General features: G+C 37.2%; 1 protein-coding gene across 1 annotated transcript in view; it reads left to right on the top strand.

Moving 5' to 3' along the window:
- The first annotated feature begins 704 nt into the window (after positions 1–704).
- Positions 705–20,282, top strand: part of LOC143906595 (uncharacterized) — a 52,555-nt gene continuing 32,977 nt past the window's right edge. Inside the window, exons 1-2 of the mRNA XM_077422787.1 lie at positions 705–1,040; positions 1,458–1,547. Of these exons, the coding sequence (XP_077278913.1) occupies positions 1,529–1,547 (19 nt within the window). The 5' untranslated portion in view covers positions 705–1,040; positions 1,458–1,528. The remainder of the gene's footprint in view (positions 1,041–1,457; positions 1,548–20,282) is intronic.

Genomic DNA, 20,282 nt, shown 5'->3' with positions numbered 1-20,282 from the left:
AAAGAGGATCCGAATCTGGACCGAAACGTTGATTTTTTATGAATAAATATGCCAGTTATATACTACGTTTACGCGAGCGTTACTTCTGTAGTAACTTACGATATATCACTCGTTTACGCGGAGTAAATTATCGTAAGTTACTACAAAAGTAATGCCATTTAAAAGATTAGTGCTAAGAAAAAAACCGGTTAGGATCACGGCTTTAGGATCACCTTAACGGTGTTCTAATAAAAGGCCTCCGCAGGAAAACATGCTCCGTATGCCGCTGTCTTTTTTATGTATTTCAGTTACTACGTTTACGCGAGCGTTACTTCTGTATTAACTTGCAATAATTTACCCGTTTACGCGGAGTAAATTATCGTAAGTTACTACAAAATCCCGTTTACGCGAAGGAATTATCGTAAGTTACTACAGAAGTAACGCTCGCGTAAACGTAGTAACAGTTCATCTTTTCTCCTTTTCTCTTCAAGATGAAAAGAAAAAGAGGGAAAATAAACCGTGCAAGTTCAGTATAAAGTAATGGAGGATTCACATTGCGTCCGATCACGTCCGATGTTCGACGTACGACGATCCGACATCCAATAGGAAATTTTTGTCTCTAATAATAAATTCTGTTATTGGACGTCGGATCGTCGTACGTCGAACATCGGACCGTGATCGGACGTAATGTGAATCCTCCATAAAACGAACCCAGAACTAAACTCATCCCGCGAGTTCGACCATTTATAAAAGTGTATCGATGACTCTACAGGTGGCGCCACACGCGATAGCTACGGAGCTTTGACAGCATCTGTGAGTTCTGTTCTGACATTTCTTCAACCACGCCGAGCCGCCAAGCGTCGCGCGTTCGAGGCACGCACCAACGCCACCAACCAGCACGCACACGTTTGTCGCTGTGTAGCTAAGCTGTCACTCGACCTGTCAGTGGCAATAGCGGTAGCATCGTATACACCAACGAAGAGACGAGGCATGAGCAATTGGCACTGCAGCATCGGGACGAAATCGAGAGAAGAAGCGTGAACGCGATATCTCACGTTCCGGTAAGTGTTGTCTCGTAATTTCTTTATTTTAGTTGTACGCCACGCGACGACGCGACGGCGTCGCGTGTCGCGTACCGCGAAGCAAAAGCCGCCAGCCGCGAGCGCGGGAGAAGCGCGCGCATCACGCCGTGTATGTAAGTACATACTACATACACCCAGCCGCGACTTCTTGTAAGACACGGATCTCGCGAGACACGTTTCTACGCGAGTTAACGCGACACGTGCGTTTCGGCGTTTCGCGTTTAACGCGGTGTCCTCCCGAAGGTGGAGGCGTGCGCTCGTCATCCGTGATATTTCGACGTTAATTCGTGCCGTCGACGACGACGACGACGGCGGCGGCGGTGACGTTTGCGGCATCCCTCGCGACCGCGTCCCGACATTCGTTGACTTTTGACCGCATTATTTTCTGTTTGACAGCTTTTCACTCCGTCGAGCGATCGTAAAACGACCAATCGTAGGACTTCTCGATCCAGCCCGCCAGCCTCAGGATGAAACATCATCGCGTCGGTGAGTACGATTTTTCCTTCGCTCGGCAGACGCCGTTTTACAAACGTGATCCTGTGACAAAAGCGTGTTGCCGCTGGCGGCCCGCGCGCCGAAAAAATTAGCCAGCCATCTTTTTCGTTGGATACCGCCACCGCGCGCCGTGCCGCGACGCGACGCCGCGTGCGGCGTGGGTGACATTACGTTCGCACGTGGTTTCGTATACAATACGGTTACGTTCGCACGCATTTAATATACACAATTTCCCAGATCGTGCTACAAATCAAGCTCAAGTGAAGCCTTTTCCTTCCTGTCGGAGTTGCTGCCTAACGATTCCGATAATATGCTCGTCTCTTTTGTCGATTTTCTAACAAAAAATAGAAAAGCGTTCTCTTCGAGCTTTCCACATAGCAACAACATTGAAGTCGTATTTCTCCGGTCGTTTCAATCTTTCACCATCTACGAGCATGTAAATTTGAAATTTTCTTGACCACGCGTCGTTCAACCGGAATGTTCGTAAACGTCGCGAAAAAAGTTTCATAATACCTACCCTGGTATAGAGATCGGTTTGTCTTCGTAGTAACTCGTGTGATGGTTTTTTTTTTTTTTTTTTTTTTTTTAAATCAATAAAAGAAAAGAGTGAGATAAAAAACTGCTAAAAAGGTGAGTAAAGGAAGTGAGTAGTCCGTTTCATCCCTATTTTTTTTTGGTAATTACAATTATAAGGAGAGAGGCTTCCTCATAATGTGTGCCATATATTATGGTACGTTCAGTACCATAATTACCATCTTTTTTAACATTTTTTCAATTCTCAATTTTGCTCAACTGCAAGATTACAATGCTTCAAAATGAACAGCGTTTTCTTTTTGTTTGTGTATTATTTTTCTCCAAAAAAAAAAAAATTATCAGAATAAAATTCCATCAACATAAAAAGAATATTACTCTGCAGAATCGTCGAGTAAATTTTGTTTCAAAACGTACGTAAATGTAAGAATTTTAATTTTTCTATGAGCGCAGCGTTATTCATTAGCGATGTTAATTTAAAGTGAGCCTTACCTTTTCAAATAATGAAAATCTTGGGAGAGAGAGAGATATTTATTCTCGGCATTCTTGTTCGTTTGTCTACATAAGTATTATTTATCTAGATTTTGAATTTCTAAAAAAACATCTTGGTTTTTCTACAGATACATTGAACGATGTGCATACTGATCACGATGAACCACGGCCAATTACCAACCTCTGTAAACCTAGCATCCTCATCGCTAAAAAAAAATTCGAGTTTATGGCATAATTAAGTGCTAATTGATTGCTCTAGTCCCGAATTTTGTACCAATTTGCTGGAAATAAATAGCAAAAGTGGAGGTGCTGGCTTCACGTTAAGCTAGTACCCCACTCCTGAAAAACAAGTATATCGTAAACAAAAAATTGATGTACCAGATTTTTATATTTTGTGCTTTCAAAGTATTCCAATCTGCGCGAATTTGGTGCTCGTTGTTTAACATATAGCCCAGTCAATAGACACAAAAAGACGTTATTTTACGTTAAATCCAGGAATTTTTAAATTTTGCGAGGTTATGTAATTGGAGGTTTAAATAATTTCCTGAGTTTCCGATCTTGGCGACCCGCTGCTCTAGTCGCCATATTGGAAAAATAGAGGCAAGAAAATTTTTTTCTTTTGCAATATCATTTTTGGTTGGTTTTACAACAAAAATAGTTATTATTAATATTAAAGGGGAGGAAATTATCTACAACTTTTGTCCAAAACATTTATTTTTCTAAAATTTTTTTAAATATTTAAGAAAAATTTGCTAAATATTGAAAAATTTCCTTCAAAATATCTTAAAAAATATTAAGAAAATGAGAAAATGTTTCAGACGAAAGTTGTAGAGAATTTCTTCCTCTTTAATATTGATTATAACTATTTTTGTCATAGGATCAACCGGAAACAAGATGCAAAATTGCTGGGTCAAATTTGGTCTTAAAATAACACTAAAATTATATGCTTTTAAAATATGCAAATCTAGAATTTGGTGCTTGTTGTTTAAACTAAATGACGCTAGCACCGCCACACTCTTTATACATTTTATTAAGTTAAACAACAAGTACCAAATTCTAGATTTGTATATTTTGAAAGCACATAATTTTAGCAATATTTTAGTAACAAAGTCGACTCAGCAACTAATTGCTTTAATGTACTTTACTCTTGTTGTGACCTACTTCTTATGCATTTTATTAAGTTAAACAATGAGCACCAAATTCCAGCTTTACATATTTTAAAAGCACATAATTGTAGTATTATTTTAAGACCAAATTTGACCCAGCAACTAATTGCTTTAATGAACTTTATTCTTGTCGTGACCACACTCTTTAAGGATTTTCTTAAGCTAAAGAAGCACCAAATTCCGGATTTGCATATTTTAAAAGCACATAATTTTAGTGTTATTTTAAAACTGGCTTTACAATACGTTGCAAACAATGGCAACTGCTAGTTGAAAAGTGTTATTTTCACGTTGTGCTTGTCAATTGCAGTTGTCAAAAGAGAATTGTCAAACTTTTAATTTTTTTGGCGACAGTAACTGGCAATCGGCAATCGGAAATAACACTTTTCAACTAGCAGTTGTTATATTGTTTGCAATTGTAGAACCGGCTTAAGACTAAATCTGACCTGGCAACGAATTTATTTAAATTATACACCTTACTCCTGTTGTGATCACATTCTTCATAGATTTTCTTATGTTAAACAATGAGCACCAAATTCCGGATTGGGATATTTTGAAAGCACAAAATTAGCACAAAATTCTGGTATATTAATTTTTTTGTTTACGGTATTCTATACTTGTTTTTTTAGGAGTGGAGATGCTAGTTTAACATGAATTCAGCACTTCTACTCTTGCTATTTATTTCCTGCAAATTGATAGGAGCACAAAATTTGGGAAACAATAAATTAGCACAATTTCTACAACAATAAATTAGCACAAAATTAGCACTTAATTATACCATAGATCCAAACTTTTTTTTAGTGGTGGAAGTGCTAGGTTTACAAAAGTCATACTATTTTATGTTCATAATTATATTTCTCTACTTTAAAAACAAGTTGACTTTGAATAGAAACAATGCTAATAATCTAATTATGAGGAAGCAATGTGCAAGTTTCCTTGTACACTTTTTTATTGTGATAAGTTTTACTATAGATAAGCTGTAACTAAAAATAGCAATGTACATGTGCTATTTTTATGATATTAGCAATTTTTTCTAATTTTATTATATTCTTCAGTCTTTCTCTCTCCTATACTTATTTCATACATAATTCTTTAAGATTTACTTGATTAGTTATTGAGTTATACACTTCTCAGAAAAATTAAAGAAACACTAAATTTTTTTTAAAAAATAGGCAAAATTTAAGCAGCTGTAACTTTGTTAAGAATGAACGAAATTTAAATTTAAAAAATGGATTTTAAAGCTTGAAATTTTTACTTTTAAAAGGTTATTATTATTTTATAGTTTCTTTGAATTTAGTAATTTTTACATATAGAAAACTACGAGCTGGATAAAATAGAAAATTTTTCTTTCATTTTGTGGGCCTGTCACGTGCGCAAAAAAAATCGGCGAAAATTTTCGACTTCCCAAAGTGAAAGCTTGAAGTTTTCCTTGCAAAATCTTTTTTTAAAAATGTTACTACGATTTTTTATTACTGAGTTATCGCGGATTGAATGAGAAATGAGCATTTTGACTTTGATTGCTCATAACTCCCTTAAAAATCATCGTATCGCAATTCAAAAACATTTTGAGTCGTAGAATCCAAATATGATTATAAAAATAACGTCTGTAGCGGGGAAACGTGGAAAGTGAAGGAATTTTTAAATTTAAATTTTGTTTATTTTTAACAAAGTTAAAGCTGCTTGAATTTTGCCTATTTTTAAAGAAAATTTTAGTGTTTCTTTAATTTTTAAAAAATAATGAGGAAGCAGTGCACATGTGCTATTTTTATTATACTAGTAATTTTTTCTAGTTTTATTATATTTTCCAGTTTTTTCTACCTTTGAGATTCATATAGAACTAGAAAATGCACATGTGCTATTTTTATTATACTAGTAATTTTTTCTAATTTTATTATATTCTCTAGTCTTGTGTGTTTACCTCTAATTCATATAGAATTTTTTAAGATTTGTTTGATTAATTCTTGAGATTTAGACGTTTGAAATTTCAGAGATTCTGTACATACATAGAAGGTTATAAAGCTGGGTCTAATCAACCAAGTCTTGAAGAATTGTATATGAAATAGGGATAGAAGAGACTGAAAAATATACTAGAATTAGAAAGATTGCCAATAATTAATATTAAATTGTCAAAACACATCAATTTTTTATAAGTCTCAATTGATTGAGGTATACTTTTTAATAAGGGTAAAAATATTATAATATTGGTTATTTTTCTAATTCTATTATATTCTTTAGTCTTTTCTACCCCTATTTTATATATAATTTTTAACATTTAGTTGATTAGTTCTTGAATTATAGAAATTTAGGTAAAATCCATACATACATACATACATACACGCACACGCGTACACAAGCACGCACGCACGCATGCACCCGCATACATACACACATACGGACATTTTTTTAAATGCAATTTTTCAACTTTCTTGCTTGAATGAACTCATTATATAGTTGAACCAAGAAAAAAAATGTTGAAATAAAATGTTGAAATTTTTATAAGAAGATTATATAGTAATCTTGCGTATATACGAAATAATCTACAGCTTATAAGAATTTCTACTTTTTATTTTAACTTCTTTTTTCTTGGTTGGATTATATAATGACTTCATTCAATTAAATTTTCTTCGTTTAACGCAATATGATCTCATTTCAAAATTTCCAACTTTTTGAACGTTGAAACTAAAAATATTTTTAAATCAAGAATATTTCTTTTTTTTGTACACGGTCAAATCTAGAATTACATCAAAGATATATAGAGATTTTTCGGCGCCTTCGCGGATGATGAATTTACAGTAAAATTGGAAGCACGACAGGAGAGACAACTTAATTTGCGCGGGATTCAATTTTCAGAATGATAATATTATCACGGAGGAAGGGAGGGAAAGGCAAAAAAAGAGGGAGAGGAGGAGGACCATAACTCGGAGGAATCTAGTCCGAGTTATAGTCCAAGATTAGCGAGTCTGCAAAGTGGGGCGCGCACGTTATCTAGCTCTGGTCATTGGCCAGTAGCGCATACGCGCCGAGAGAGGAGGGCGACGAGAGAATTGCGTAACGCGCGCAATAATAATCGCTATTGAAAGACAGATAGGAGAAAAGACCGGCTCTCTCCGTCTGCATTCGTGCATCCACTCGTCGGTTCGTTGCGCTATGGTCGCGCAATTGGCGCGCGCGCGCGCGGCCACGTGCGCCTCCACTCGCCACTCTCGCGCGCTACTCGCTTGTTCACTACCACGTTTTGTACGCCAGCACCTGCGTCAACCGCTTCTCGATTTGTAGACATCTCTCTTCCCATGGATTCGCGATTATCCCCAGTCGTGGTCAACCTTGAGATCGCGGCCGTCATATATTCTTCGCTGGCGTCGCGCGACGAAACGCGACGCAATGAGGCGACGTGATAAGCCGCACGGTCGGCTCGGCTGTCAGACGCGCGGGATGCACGAAGTGGCGCTATCGTGGTGTTATGTAATGCTTTACGATGAGGTCGCAACTTCTCAGGAGCTCCTCGTTTCGTATCTCTCGTTCCCCTTCCCGAGAATAAGACGTTCCCGTTCCCGCGAACAGCGGCGCGATTGGCGTTTTTTACCCCACTTTAATTGTTTTTTACACTAATCTTATATACATGTATTAGGTATCTAAGCCTGATTCTGAGAACTGTCTCATTTTGTGACAACAAACCGCAGAATTTTTATGACAGTGGACGGTTGACAGCTCTAGACGCCCTATTACTCAGAGTAGGTAAAGAAGATCTGAATTTCTGAGGGTACATTAGTGCATCATACACTTTAATTCTGAAAAAGGATTTTTAAATGAGTATGTTAAAAAGTGATCGATTTTTACCCCCAAATCGGCACGTAAAATTTTGCATAATTTCTTAATAGTTTTTGGCCGTAGAATAACGTAAATAATATCCGTTTACTGTCAAAGTCAAAGTGGGAAAAATAGGTGAAATCCCAAAGTTAATTTTCCATTTTTCTCTCCAAATACCAGCATGACTCGTTACAAAAATAAATACTAAATATGAAATACAGCATAACTCGTCACAAAAATAAATACTAAATATGAAATACAGCATGACTCGTCACAAAAATGGTATCCATTGGATTTCGAAAAAGTCACTAATCATCATTTTTCTTGAATGGAGAAAGATTTACGAGGAATAAATATGCGGAGGAACAATTTCCACTCTTTTTTTATAGTCGTCAAATTTGGAAAGTTTGTTTTCCCGTGTGTTTAGACTTCGTTTTATGGTTGTTCGTTTATTGTCGAGGGAAAAGAATAGTCCCCGGTCAATTTTAGAAGTGTTCTGAAACGATCTATAGTGATTTTTTATTGAAATGTCTTTTTATTTAGAATGTCACGCGACAAACGTGACAAAATAGGGTCATTTTTTCGCCTCGATAGCAAGAAATTCAATATGGCCGCGGTGACTACCCAGGAGCCTTAATTAAAGACGTAGGGAAGAAGATATTAGGTAGGGACATTAAAATGACTCACCCTGTATAATAGCTTTTAAGTGAGAAATGTTTAACCAATCGAATTGCTCTCAGTTCACGCGCTCAAACATAACACGTGGCATAGCATTACGGACGAATGCCTGACTGCAGGAATAAATTTGAAGATACGATCGAAGATACGAATTTTCTCAAATCTGTGCCATGCAAGTAAAATTTTTGCAATCTGTTTCACGTTAGTCCCGCTCTAATATATTAACATATTAGATCTTATCGCATCGATCGCTAGTGAGCAATTTCTCAATGAATGACAGCGAACAGTCAACAGTGACAGCTCTTGTCATCGAATCGTTAGAAATCAACATCGCTTGTGCAATGACGCACGAATCGAAAATAGATAGTCGATAGATATTACATAAAAAATAAATCAAGTTTGTTTTATTATAAGAGTTTTATTTACGACATATAATCTTTTTAGCTACAGAGATGATACGCAGAATGTTAAATTGGCTAGCTATATTATACAAAAACAAGCATTGGTTTCATTTTAATTAAATCATTAAAACATTTCACGTAAGTATCCATTAACGATAATAAAAAAAAACAGCCGAATATATTACCGATTGTTCCTCCAGCGCACATGACGTTACACGGTTAATTTGTCTAACGTAATTAATATTTATTTAACTAACACTTTGCGTACTCGCTGCTCCAGAGCTATATTTAGGCAGCGAGGTCTCGTTAAGGGACTTGATATACGATAACATATGCCTCGTGCGGTTTTGCATCGTGGGTCGGCCGTAACCTTCGCCCGGGTTCTTTCGCGACTGCCCTCCTCCGACAAGACGCTTCTACTCCGATCTACGTAGAATATGCGAATGTGTGTCAGAAATATGTATATCTGGCAGAGGGAGCGACGCGCGCGACGGGGAAAACGATATCAACGTCGAGCAAGCGGTACGAAACGCCACATCGTAACGAGAAACGTAAATTTCTTCTTTCTCGCGTCGCCTTCTTTTTCTCCTCTCATGTTATTTTTCTTTATTTATGCACCGGATATGTTAAAAAGGCGAATCACCATCAAAGCGATCTATGGCCCGATGACCCTCGAAAGCTTACATTTCACATTTTGATTTCGTAATGACTGTACGATCAATGGATACGGGTGTTTCGAGAAGACATCGCAGATAATTGCATGATAGCTTCTCGATAGCGATTAGGATCCGGACGCCGCCCGTCGGCATTTCTAAAGCTATTGGCAGGCGAATGTAGCACATTATAGCATTATTAATGAAATAATTTTTAGTTTTTTAACACGTATTTATTGCCTACTCATTATGATTTTAGACTAACTGAATTAATGTACGTATTTTCCAGTTTATTTACGATCGGAAAAAAAGTCAAAATACGATGATATTTTCGAGAGTTGTATACAATAAAAAAAGTAGCAGAGGTTCTCCGCAGTTCTCAAATTACACACTTGGATTTACGGTGTATCTATAGGTCTGTGAAGTTAGCAATAGCACCCCGAAATCCAATAGTCCACGATTTGTCTCACAGAGCTATGGTATTTCACAGAACTATCACTTTGGGTGACAGAAGAATTGAGTGAGAGGAAAATGAAAATCTGGGAAATCTCTATTTAATTTTATTGTGCGGCTTTTTAAGTGCATTGAAGGCCGGCTGTGTCGGTCACTTTTATAAAAAGTTGTAGTAACAAGCAAAGACCTCGGACAACCTCAGATATTAACCCTTAAATGCCACAACTTTCAAGAATCTCGTAAATGACATGAGGGGTCTAAAAGACCCCAGCATGAAAAATGTCTCCTTACTCATTGATTTTTTTATCTTTGGTTATGAAAAAATTTTTTTATGTTGTTCAAGGCTTAGAAAAGAGAGTAAAATGCTTAATATATTGTTAAAATTTCAATTTCAACATAGTATAAAAATTAAGTAAACTGAGTACTGCTAAGTGTACAAACGGGTAGGTCACGCACTCAACTATCATCAATGGAAGCATGAGCTCCATTTTTGGCAAGAACATTTGAAAACATTTTATTCTAAAGGGTCTGGGGTCCGCTGGACCCTACGGGGCATTTAAGGGTTAACATGGGTATCAGCCGGTCCACCTATTTAAAGTGGTTAAAAAAAAATTCTCAAATCTCTGAAAAAATTATAAACATACTTTCAAGTTTCTAGAACAAATGTCTGTATTTTATTTTGGAAAAAAATAAAATGTAACATAATTGAAGACACTTTATTAAAGTTTTAAAAAAACTCCCATGGATATAGAAATCGATCGGACACGAATTACATGTTTGTAAGGGTTAAAATCGACGACCAGCTCGAGCGCGGCATTCGCAAGGAACTGCGCGGATCAGGGTTCATTCAAAATCGAAGACCTCCGAGAATTCTCGGCGCGGACATTTTTAATGACTTACTATAATCGTAATCGCTTGTAGCGCATTACGGTGCATTAGTTTCGGTAAAATTGACGTTTCAATTGTTTTAAGTGCGGAATAATTAACGACACGCGACTGACTCTTTTCGTGAGACTTACTCGTGATGAAACGCACTTTCCCGAAGTGCGTGCGACCTCGGTCGCACGTAAAACCTCGCTTATCAGACGTAAGATTCTCGTAACTTGTGTTAACACAGCGATAAAATGAGCGCGGCGACCGACGGCTCCGCGATGACTATAAATCTTGCTAGATGCTTATCCATTAACCATTATCGTTGACGATCGGCGGTCCGGCATGTTATCCTCCCTCTCCTGTACATCGCCACTACTGTCCTCGCTACTTGTAGACGTTGGCTAGATAAGAGATAGCTTTGACTCTATCGGCTGTTATCATTTGTTCGTTTATCTAAACATTAAATAGATTTATTAAAAGCTTGGAAGAAGAAATTGCATCGAGAATCATCGAATCGTTATCATGGCTTTGTAATGTTAAGTGTCTTCGTAATTTCTATGAATTTCACATTTAATACCAGTTAAGAGTCTCGTTCTATCCGATAACAAGTTCTCAACGCGTTTTAGATAAAGAAAATATTTTCGATTCTATTCGTATAATTTATCAACTTGCCTTTCTTCCGCATACATATCATTCCGTATAATAATATCGGAAATATGATAAGTTATTTGGTTATCTCTTTATTGGAATAGGAAGTTGATGGAATGTTTGAAAAATAATTTTTTTTTAGAGCTTTTATTCGACTTTGAACTTTGTGTAAGAAATGTACGTATTGGCCTGTATAGATAGGTAAACGTTGTACACATCATAAACTCATATGTAAGTGACTCCAGACAGGTGCAAATATTTGAATTTATCCTAAATTAAGAGAAGAGAAATGCGGTCTGTTACGAGACACCTATCTTTCCCTTAGACGAGTCATTTGAAAACTAAGCAATAGTAAGCAGTAACAAAGGGCTTTGGAGAAAAAGGTCTCGTAGGTCTATGGGACAATTAGAGGTTTCACGAAACCTTGACTTCCGTTCCTGAATTCAGGAATTGTGTCCTTATTTTAAAACGTTAACGTTATAAAGTCGGCATTTATCCGAGCAATTATCGCATACGGTGCTCCGCTCCGGTACGGTTGAGGCGTATACATTGTGCATTATGCGCACACGGTTCTTCGCGGCTATTTCCTCATTTTCTGAACAGATTTTCGCGATCATCGTCGAAATACAATAATAAGGTGCTCCGTTCTATGGTACGCGCGTGTTTATTTCAAGACACCTCAACTCTCTCTCTCTCTCTCTCTCTCTCTCTCTCTCAGCCTCATCTGCTACACACCCGCTTTAATTATCCAGACATGTTTATATCTAACAATGGTCATACATTCAGAGATTCAAGCAAATCAGAAGCGGGAAAGTAAAAGATAATTATCGAGAGATATTACGTATTCCGATATTCCGGTTTTCCGGTTTTTTGATCGCATTTATATACGAGAATTCCAAAAGACGTGTGGAGTTACAGGTCTCGGCAACCGGTCTAAAACTGTTAAAATAGATTTCGCTTCCGCATAACCGGTCGATTAACAAGATTTTATCAACGATGCGCTTGCCTGTGCCTTCGCTGTCTCCCAACGTATCGAATCGATAAATGAATTAAATCCTTGTAGAAAAAATATTATTTATAGTCAAAGCTGGATTGTAATAGCCTAATAATATTTCTGTGTATTTATAGTACATATATTTTTAACCTATTAAACTGCGCGCCAATTATTTGTCAGACTTGGCGTTTCTTCTAAATTGATTTGCATATCATGAATTAAATCCATTTTGCGTTTATCCCCGAACGGCTCCTCCAGCTTTGGCGGATGGATGCGAGTCCGAATGTCTTAAAGGTCGCTGCTAAAATCGTTCTGCTCGCTGACCTACGTGGAATGTCCTGACGTGAAACGGAAGTCTCTCGAAGACGTCGGTGGCCTCGTGCAGCGAGCACGACGCGGGATCTTTCCCCTTTTCTTTTATTGTGAAAAAAAAGAAAAAAGAAAGGATCGAAACGGAAGAAGTACGCCGTGAAATATCGGAACGCATGTCCCCTCGCCTTAGTATAACTGACACCTGACGTTTCCCGCGTCTTTAGCGTCGGAGACGCCGGCGACGACGACGACTGATGTTCTATTCGCTGAGCTAAACATAGGAACGATATTAAAAATACCGGCACTCAGTCGCGCGACGCGACACTAGGCGTCTTTCCGGCTTCGTCATGTGGAGCACTTATTACGAGACAGAACGCGTATTCTAGTCCGGCGCACATCTCGCGCTTGCGCCTCGAGTTCTCCGCTTTTCTTTCTTCCCTTCTATTTCTCTTTCTACGTGTGTATATACGTGTGTGCGTGTATTTGTCGTACGTCATTAAATTTAGATCTCGGAATTTATCAAGAGATATTCGCGATTCCTTGTTCTTCACTCTCCCTCTGTACACCGCTATCGCGTTCAATGCTATCACGCCACGATAAATTTTATTTTACTGACTTCTTGGAAAAAAAAAGGTAAAAACAAGTATTTACTTTTTACCTACGCGTAATAAATAGTGCACAGGTATCCACACGATATTTGATGAATCAATTAAGTAATATCGGGCCGCTCATTCATCGGGAAAAGAAGATACGTGTTTCCTGAGAAACCGAGAAACACGTTGCTTACGTCTTTTGCTTACGAAACTCTCTTATGAAGTCCATTCTCGGTGTCTCTTGACGCTAAGAGGGTCGCACGGGTTATCTAGTCGCTCGACGTTGTCTTATATTTATTTTTGTTTCTTATCGTCCTACCTACGACATCTTCGTCGTCAAAGCTCTTAGATCTTTAACACGAAGTGTATGAATGTGCATCACCGAATCGAACAGAATCCTAGCGAGAGTTGTGAAATATTTTGTCATTTATTATATAATCGATAGTTAAATAGACTAGGTTTTTCAAAATACTTTTTAATGTAAAAGTACTTAATATACTAGCTCTTGTTATTATCGAAGTTTACTTAACTTTAGTTATGAATTTTTCAAAAAAAGCAGATTTATATAGAATTTACGAACTTTTCTTAAATTTTCAAGTGTTTACCGAGACAGTGTAGGTCGTTTCCGCGCGAAATTACTTATCTTAACGTTATCTGCGTGAGCATCGTTGTAACGATGCCCTTATCTTGCTCCTACAATGCTAACTAGTGTACGCGATAAATTTCGGCGCCCGGAGATATAGGCGAAGCTTTCCGCCTGGCGAAGCTTCTGCTATTTGTTCTACAGTTCGAACAAGGAGTAAATTGCAAAATTTAATTGTCGACGGCGCGTAACATTGTTCGACCGATGACAATCGGCGCTTGCCAAGTAACGTTCTACGAAGGTGTGTTTGCCCGTACGACATTTATAAATAGAGCCGGGCGTCGAAAATCGACTTCTGGCAGTTTGACAGATGGCGAGAATCTCCTCGGGCCTCGTCCCGAGGAGACAACCGCGAGATCTCCGTACGTTCTCGAAAATCCGGCACCGGGTCGGAAAAAGATGAGGCATGAATCCGTGAATCATTGCAGACTTGACCGTCTCTGCGGCGTCTCGTGCCCCCCGCCTTCTCCCCTTTAGTACGATTTATTTTTCAACTGGTTGGTTACTTTTACGAGCGTGCACACAACGGCTACCGGATAATTTCCTTGACATGTTTTGGTCATTGGACTAGCACGAGAGATCTCTGTCATCGTTGCGTTAAGCGAATCGCGTGGCACTATTATGCCGACAAAAACTTACCGTTCATATTTTTCCGCCCAGATGCCGCGACTTCGACGCAATTATGCGCGCAACTTTCTATAATCGCCGCCGTCTATCACTTATCTCTCAACAAGTTGAATTGAATTTAGGTGTGGCACTAGATTAATTCCGTAGCACAAAAAGTTCCGAGTTTCTCGATCGTTTGTGGTCTCGTCGGTCATCAACGTGCACTTGTTGGGCTGTTTGTTGCGTGTCCGTTAATGAACATTATTTATATGTATAAAGTGTTTTATTCAGCAATTTCACTTAAATATTAGATTCCAAGACTGATAATAGACTTTATACTTTATAATTAAATACTGTGTTTTTTCTCGATGCACACAGCTGTTTAACATTATAATTTTTAATATAATTAGTATTAATATATTTGTCATAGAAATTCTTCGTAGAAAAAAATTTATTAAATAGATAAACTTTTATTTGATGCATTTAGGAAGAAATAAAATAGGAATTAAATAGGAATTAAATAAAGACAGAGAAAAAGAAGAAGATAGATTTATGTGATAAAATTCATCAAAATCTTTGACAAAGCTTTGAGAGTGCAGTCTCTCCAGATTCTTGTTAAAATGATATTTCACGTGTAGGACGTCTACGACGTCTAGTTAGGATTGCGTCAGGGGGGGAGGAACATTCGTAGACGCGCGATTCGTGATGGCGAAAATGCGAGTGTCCTTTTTGCGTTAGCGCCGACGAGCTAACGAGGAGCGCGAATCTTCTCGCCCGCTGTCCACGATTTGCACAAATCGTTAAAGTGGCCCGTGGATTTGCGCAAGGCGTTTAGAAGGCAGGCGCTAATAGCGACTCACGCGAGCGAGATATTTAGTGGTCTAGTTTATACCGCCGTATAAATATACGCCTGTACGCGCTTCGTTATACGTTCTCCTTGAGGTGATACGGTACGTTTCCTTCGTACAGTGGGATATCGGAGAGATAAAATCGGCTTCCACACGCACAACGTGCACATCCCATTAATTTCTGTTTTACATAAAATAGCAATGTATACTTGAAGAGAGAGATGGTCTTTTTTTATTAAGGGAGAGCGGGGCAAGACGGGATAATTAAGATTTGACATGGAATAAAAACCAGATTTCTAGAGAGAGATAAATATTTTAATGTAATAATGAGTCTTTAACAATCAGTCTTCCAAATTGTTACGATAGAAAAATTAATTATTAATAAACAAATCGAGAACATATAAAAACACGAAAAAAGTTATTTTTCTCCGTCTTGTCCCACCAGTGGGATAAAACGGGGAAGAAGTAAAATCTGTTGTATTTCGCTTTTTTTTTGCGGATGGGAAAATGCATTATGTATACTCTCAGTGTTATGTAGGACTAGCATCCACTAAAAATGTAACCCTCAGGTACACCGAACGTTGGTGCCAGTACCCACCAAAAATCACTCCTCTAGCACCTTCGATTGTCGTGCAATCCCTGGAACAGCACAACGGTACTTCATTGTCCCGGAATCGCCATGTGCTATAGCCCTCATCCCCGTAATACCCGGACCATCCAACATGTACGTCGCGCATACACACATGCACGCACGCACACGCACGCACGCACATACGTATACGCATACACGCATACACATGGGACCAATTCTCCACCACATCCATGTAGTTACAAGGATAGGAATGCGTATATAATAGATTAAACATAAGTTACAACATTAAAAAATTAGCCGATTTTACTGCGAGATTTCATTTCCTATATAATTAATACGGCATCTTTTACATATTTTTATATTCTTGTGACATCTGACATAAAATGGAAAAATAATAAACGGTTCGCAGAATATGAAACTTTTGCGATTATCGCGACACTTGCATTTACCTGTCTGGAATCCGCCTGCGCTACTGATCGCGGGAGGTGTCACAAATCAAATGTGGACAGTCACTTGGGATTGATGCGTTTGAATCGTCTCATGAGGCACCTCGTCTTATCTCCCTGCCCCACCATGCCCCCCGCTCTCCCCTATATGTTTTTATACAACTCTTCCAATCTCTAATCGATATACGGACGAATAATCGCCCGATGGCAACGTTTTACAATTTATATATGAGTTCAAATCTAGATGACAAATTTGAACGCGTGAAATATTTTACATCTATAAATAGATTCACTGTTATACAGGGTGACCCATTTTGAATGTCTACCTCAAATATCTCTTGAACAATACATTTTAAAGAAAAATCAAAGAGAGTGTGGAACGGGCTAACAATAAGTAAAGCTCGTGTTCCTCGTTCCTCGAGAATTCTCTCATTCCTGATGACATCACGCATTTGGGTAGAAGATCTTTCCACCATTCTCGAATTCCTTTACAGTCAGGTCAAATCTTTTATTTTTCAGGGCGTGCGTGTGTTTTCGCAGTTCGTAGGTTTGTTAGGTCCAAAGGATCATGTAAGTACCAGCCCCCAACCCCCTTTCCCCAGGGATGGTATTGGTTGGAAACAGGTAGTTTTGTGAGAAATGGCGGTAAAGGCTCATTCTGTATAGGAACGATAGAAAAAACACTCTTGTGCGCTAACCATGAAACGAGAGAGAATGAAGGAGTCTTTTTTGTACATAATTTTGACTTTATTTCAAAACTTATACATGAACTAAAGGTAAACAAAAAATTCTGCTTATTTTTCATTTTTTTCGTGATTTTGGCGCTTTTTAACAAGGTAGCTGTAGGGTTGCTACCCTTAGGTTTAACAATTTTTGTATATTTAAAAGCTATCTTTTTCTTTAAAATAAGACCTTAATGAAATCGATGTATTGATTTTTATGAGATATGATTTTTAAAAGTAGGTGGGACACATATGCCCCACTGGCTGTTAAAGGCAGTTAGATTTGCAGATTTGCTGCAAAATTGCCAGGAGCACCAGAATTCAGAATAATTGTTAAGTTTGATGGGGTCTGCTTGCTTTAAACTGTGAGAATTACTGTGAAGTTTTGCTTGAAACATTGCACATAAACTGTGTATAAATTGTTTTAAAAAATAAATTTGTTAGTTATAATTGTTACCTAATAGAGCGGGGGTGTGGTCTAGTGCGGTAGAGCGCCAGACTCGTAATCTGAGGAACCAGGTTTGAGTCCACTAGAGCCATGAATCATGGAAGTTTTTTCCGAAAAAACCGCGCCCCTCCGTGCAAGATGCGGAGAAAACTGGCCTCCGTCTTTCGGAAGAGACGTTAAACCGTTGGTCCAAAGGAGGAAAGGAGGAAACAGTAAGGTAGTGGATGAATTGGAGGTTAGGGTTGGGTACGTCCCTTCAAAACGCCCTTTAAGGCCCCTTGGGGTATATAAAGTAAAATTCTTTATCCTTTATCCTTTAATTGTTATCTAATTAATATATATATAATAAAATAAAACTGTGAATAAATTAATTTATAGAGATAATGAATAAGTGGAATAGTAGCAAAATTGCTATATTAAATTGCTTCTGTTAATAAATTTAAGGAGAAAAGAGAAGACAATCGCATACAGAAGAACGTTAAGCGTTAATGATATAAATACTATTCCGAGAACATTTACTTCGCAACATCAGTGCGCAAAAATTGCTATAAAAACCGACCTAATTAAGAGTTGATTTTATCAACGTCGAATAGTAGTAGATTAATCAAATCTTCCGTTATCTTACATTATTGATTATAAACATTTTTCTGTCCATATCTTGCTGAAACTTTCAGAGACATAATAATGAAAATAATTAATTAATTTAAGAAATTGGACAGTTAAGGGCTGCGCACACACACAATAAAAGGAAATAATAGGGAAATGTGCGCAGTCTCTTAAGGCTCTGTTGGAAATCCACACGTGAAACGAAACGGGCTAATTAAGAGCCAATCGCTGTTGACGGTGTGAAGACGTTGAAAGATGCTAAAGATGATCCGAATAGGGACCGAAACTACGGTTAAATTCAAACAAAAAAGAAGAATAAACATTTTTGCACCGTCAACAGCGATTGGCTCTTAATTATCCCGTTTCCTTTCACGTGTTTATTTCATAATTTTTTGTCTTAAAAACTAGCTAAAAAGCAGGTAATATAAACAATAAATTATTAGAAAAGAATATTATCGTAGGATGAAGATTATAAATCTCTAGATTTATCTGCTATTTGTAATCAATTTTATTTAATTCAACGTTATGTTGCAAGAGAGACGAAAATAGATATAACTTTTTATATATAGAATCTTGAATTTTGAATAGCTCAAATTGACTCTCATATATCTTAATCTCGATTAAGGCTGAGCCCATATACTGGGTGTCTGAGACCACCCGCCCACCCCTTTTCTTTCAAAAATTAAGCATTTTAGAGAAAAACGTTCCAGACAAAAATTGTATGGTTTTGAGGGGAACATAAGATGATGTCATTGATTTGACCTTGGGTGGCATCGTTAAGGACAGGTCAAGGACATCTTCAGTTTCTTAAATGGAACTTCCTATTTTTTATTGCATATTCTTATAGCTTATGTCGAGAGCTTTCCAAAACACTATAATTAAGTATTTTTTTATTAAGTACTTTTCGAGTTATCAAGGCTTGAAAGTTACAATATTGTGACATAATATTTTGTTAAGTATTTATAATTCAAATTTCTTACTTTTTATTTTTGCAAACAATACGAATTAATTAATGTAAAGAAAACACAATTTTTTTAAAGAAAAACTTGTTGTGTAAGAACGTAATGTGGCACAGTAGTAGCGCACTAATCTATACAAAGCTGCCATGAAGAACAATTTTAATGCCATTTATAATGAGTGTAATTCTTGTATCGTTGTTAAGAACAATGTCTAAAATACCTGGAATAAACTATTGCGCGCTGTGTAATTTCTGTAGGCATATTCATGCATTAAGTTTCATTCTTACAGAATGTCTATTCACCAAGTACATATTGAATTACTTTCGACAAAGACTTAAATTTAGCGTATACCATGAAAGAAGAGTAAGGGAGACCAGGCTACCTTGTGACACTTTTTTCGGAGTAATAAATTTTTATTTTTAGCGTGAAATTTGTATAAACTAACTTTATTGGCATTTATATTGAATCTTTAGGAATGAAATATATAGACGTATTAGTATGAATAAAAAAATATTATAATCTGTAAATAACTCAATGTAATGAAAATATGGAAAATGTCACATTTTACCCAACTGATGGGGTATTGTGTGACAGGCAAAATAAAGTGTGCTCTTCGGTGGCCTCTTTATATTTAGTGACCCAGCGACTTATTGTTAGTGTCATGTGATTGATATTGAAAGATTTTGCTGTGCTTCGAATGCTTTGATTTCCTTTGACGACTTGAAATACCGCTGCTGCTTTCATTGTCGCCTCGTCTACCTTAGCTCTGCTAATTTTTTTTTTTCTGCATTTGACGTTTTGTCCACCTTGAAAAGACATTCAATCTTCTTATAATCTGCAGAATACCAAAATAGACATATAGATTACGTTAAAACCTATTTGCTGTATGTCTATAAGCCTATGTCACAAGGTACCCCACACAACACTGGACACATTTATTGCAAAATTTATATATTTAATGACTTATAATTGTTTTATAATGCATATAATACGTTTTGTAACGAACTAACCTACAAATACATGCGTACATACTTAGGTTATACGCATCGCAGCAATAAATATTACAAAAAGTTCAGGAGACAAAATATTTTTTGAAGTATGGTTGAAAGAGATTCTTACCTGCATTTTTTTTTACTTTTTGTGTTAATTTCTCTTTTAGATTAATATGATCTCAGTTTACATAAATAAAGCATAACCACATATAAAATTGCACATAGAACGTACATTTCGCAAAATAATCGCAATGTAACACCGTTGC

Source organism: Temnothorax americanus, unplaced genomic scaffold (genome assembly GCF_048541705.1).
Source record: "Temnothorax americanus isolate GAGA-0224 unplaced genomic scaffold, ASM4854170v1 Scaffold73, whole genome shotgun sequence".
Lineage (NCBI taxonomy): Eukaryota > Metazoa > Arthropoda > Insecta > Hymenoptera > Formicidae > Temnothorax > Temnothorax americanus.
This window is presented reverse-complemented; position numbering and strand designations above follow the sequence as displayed.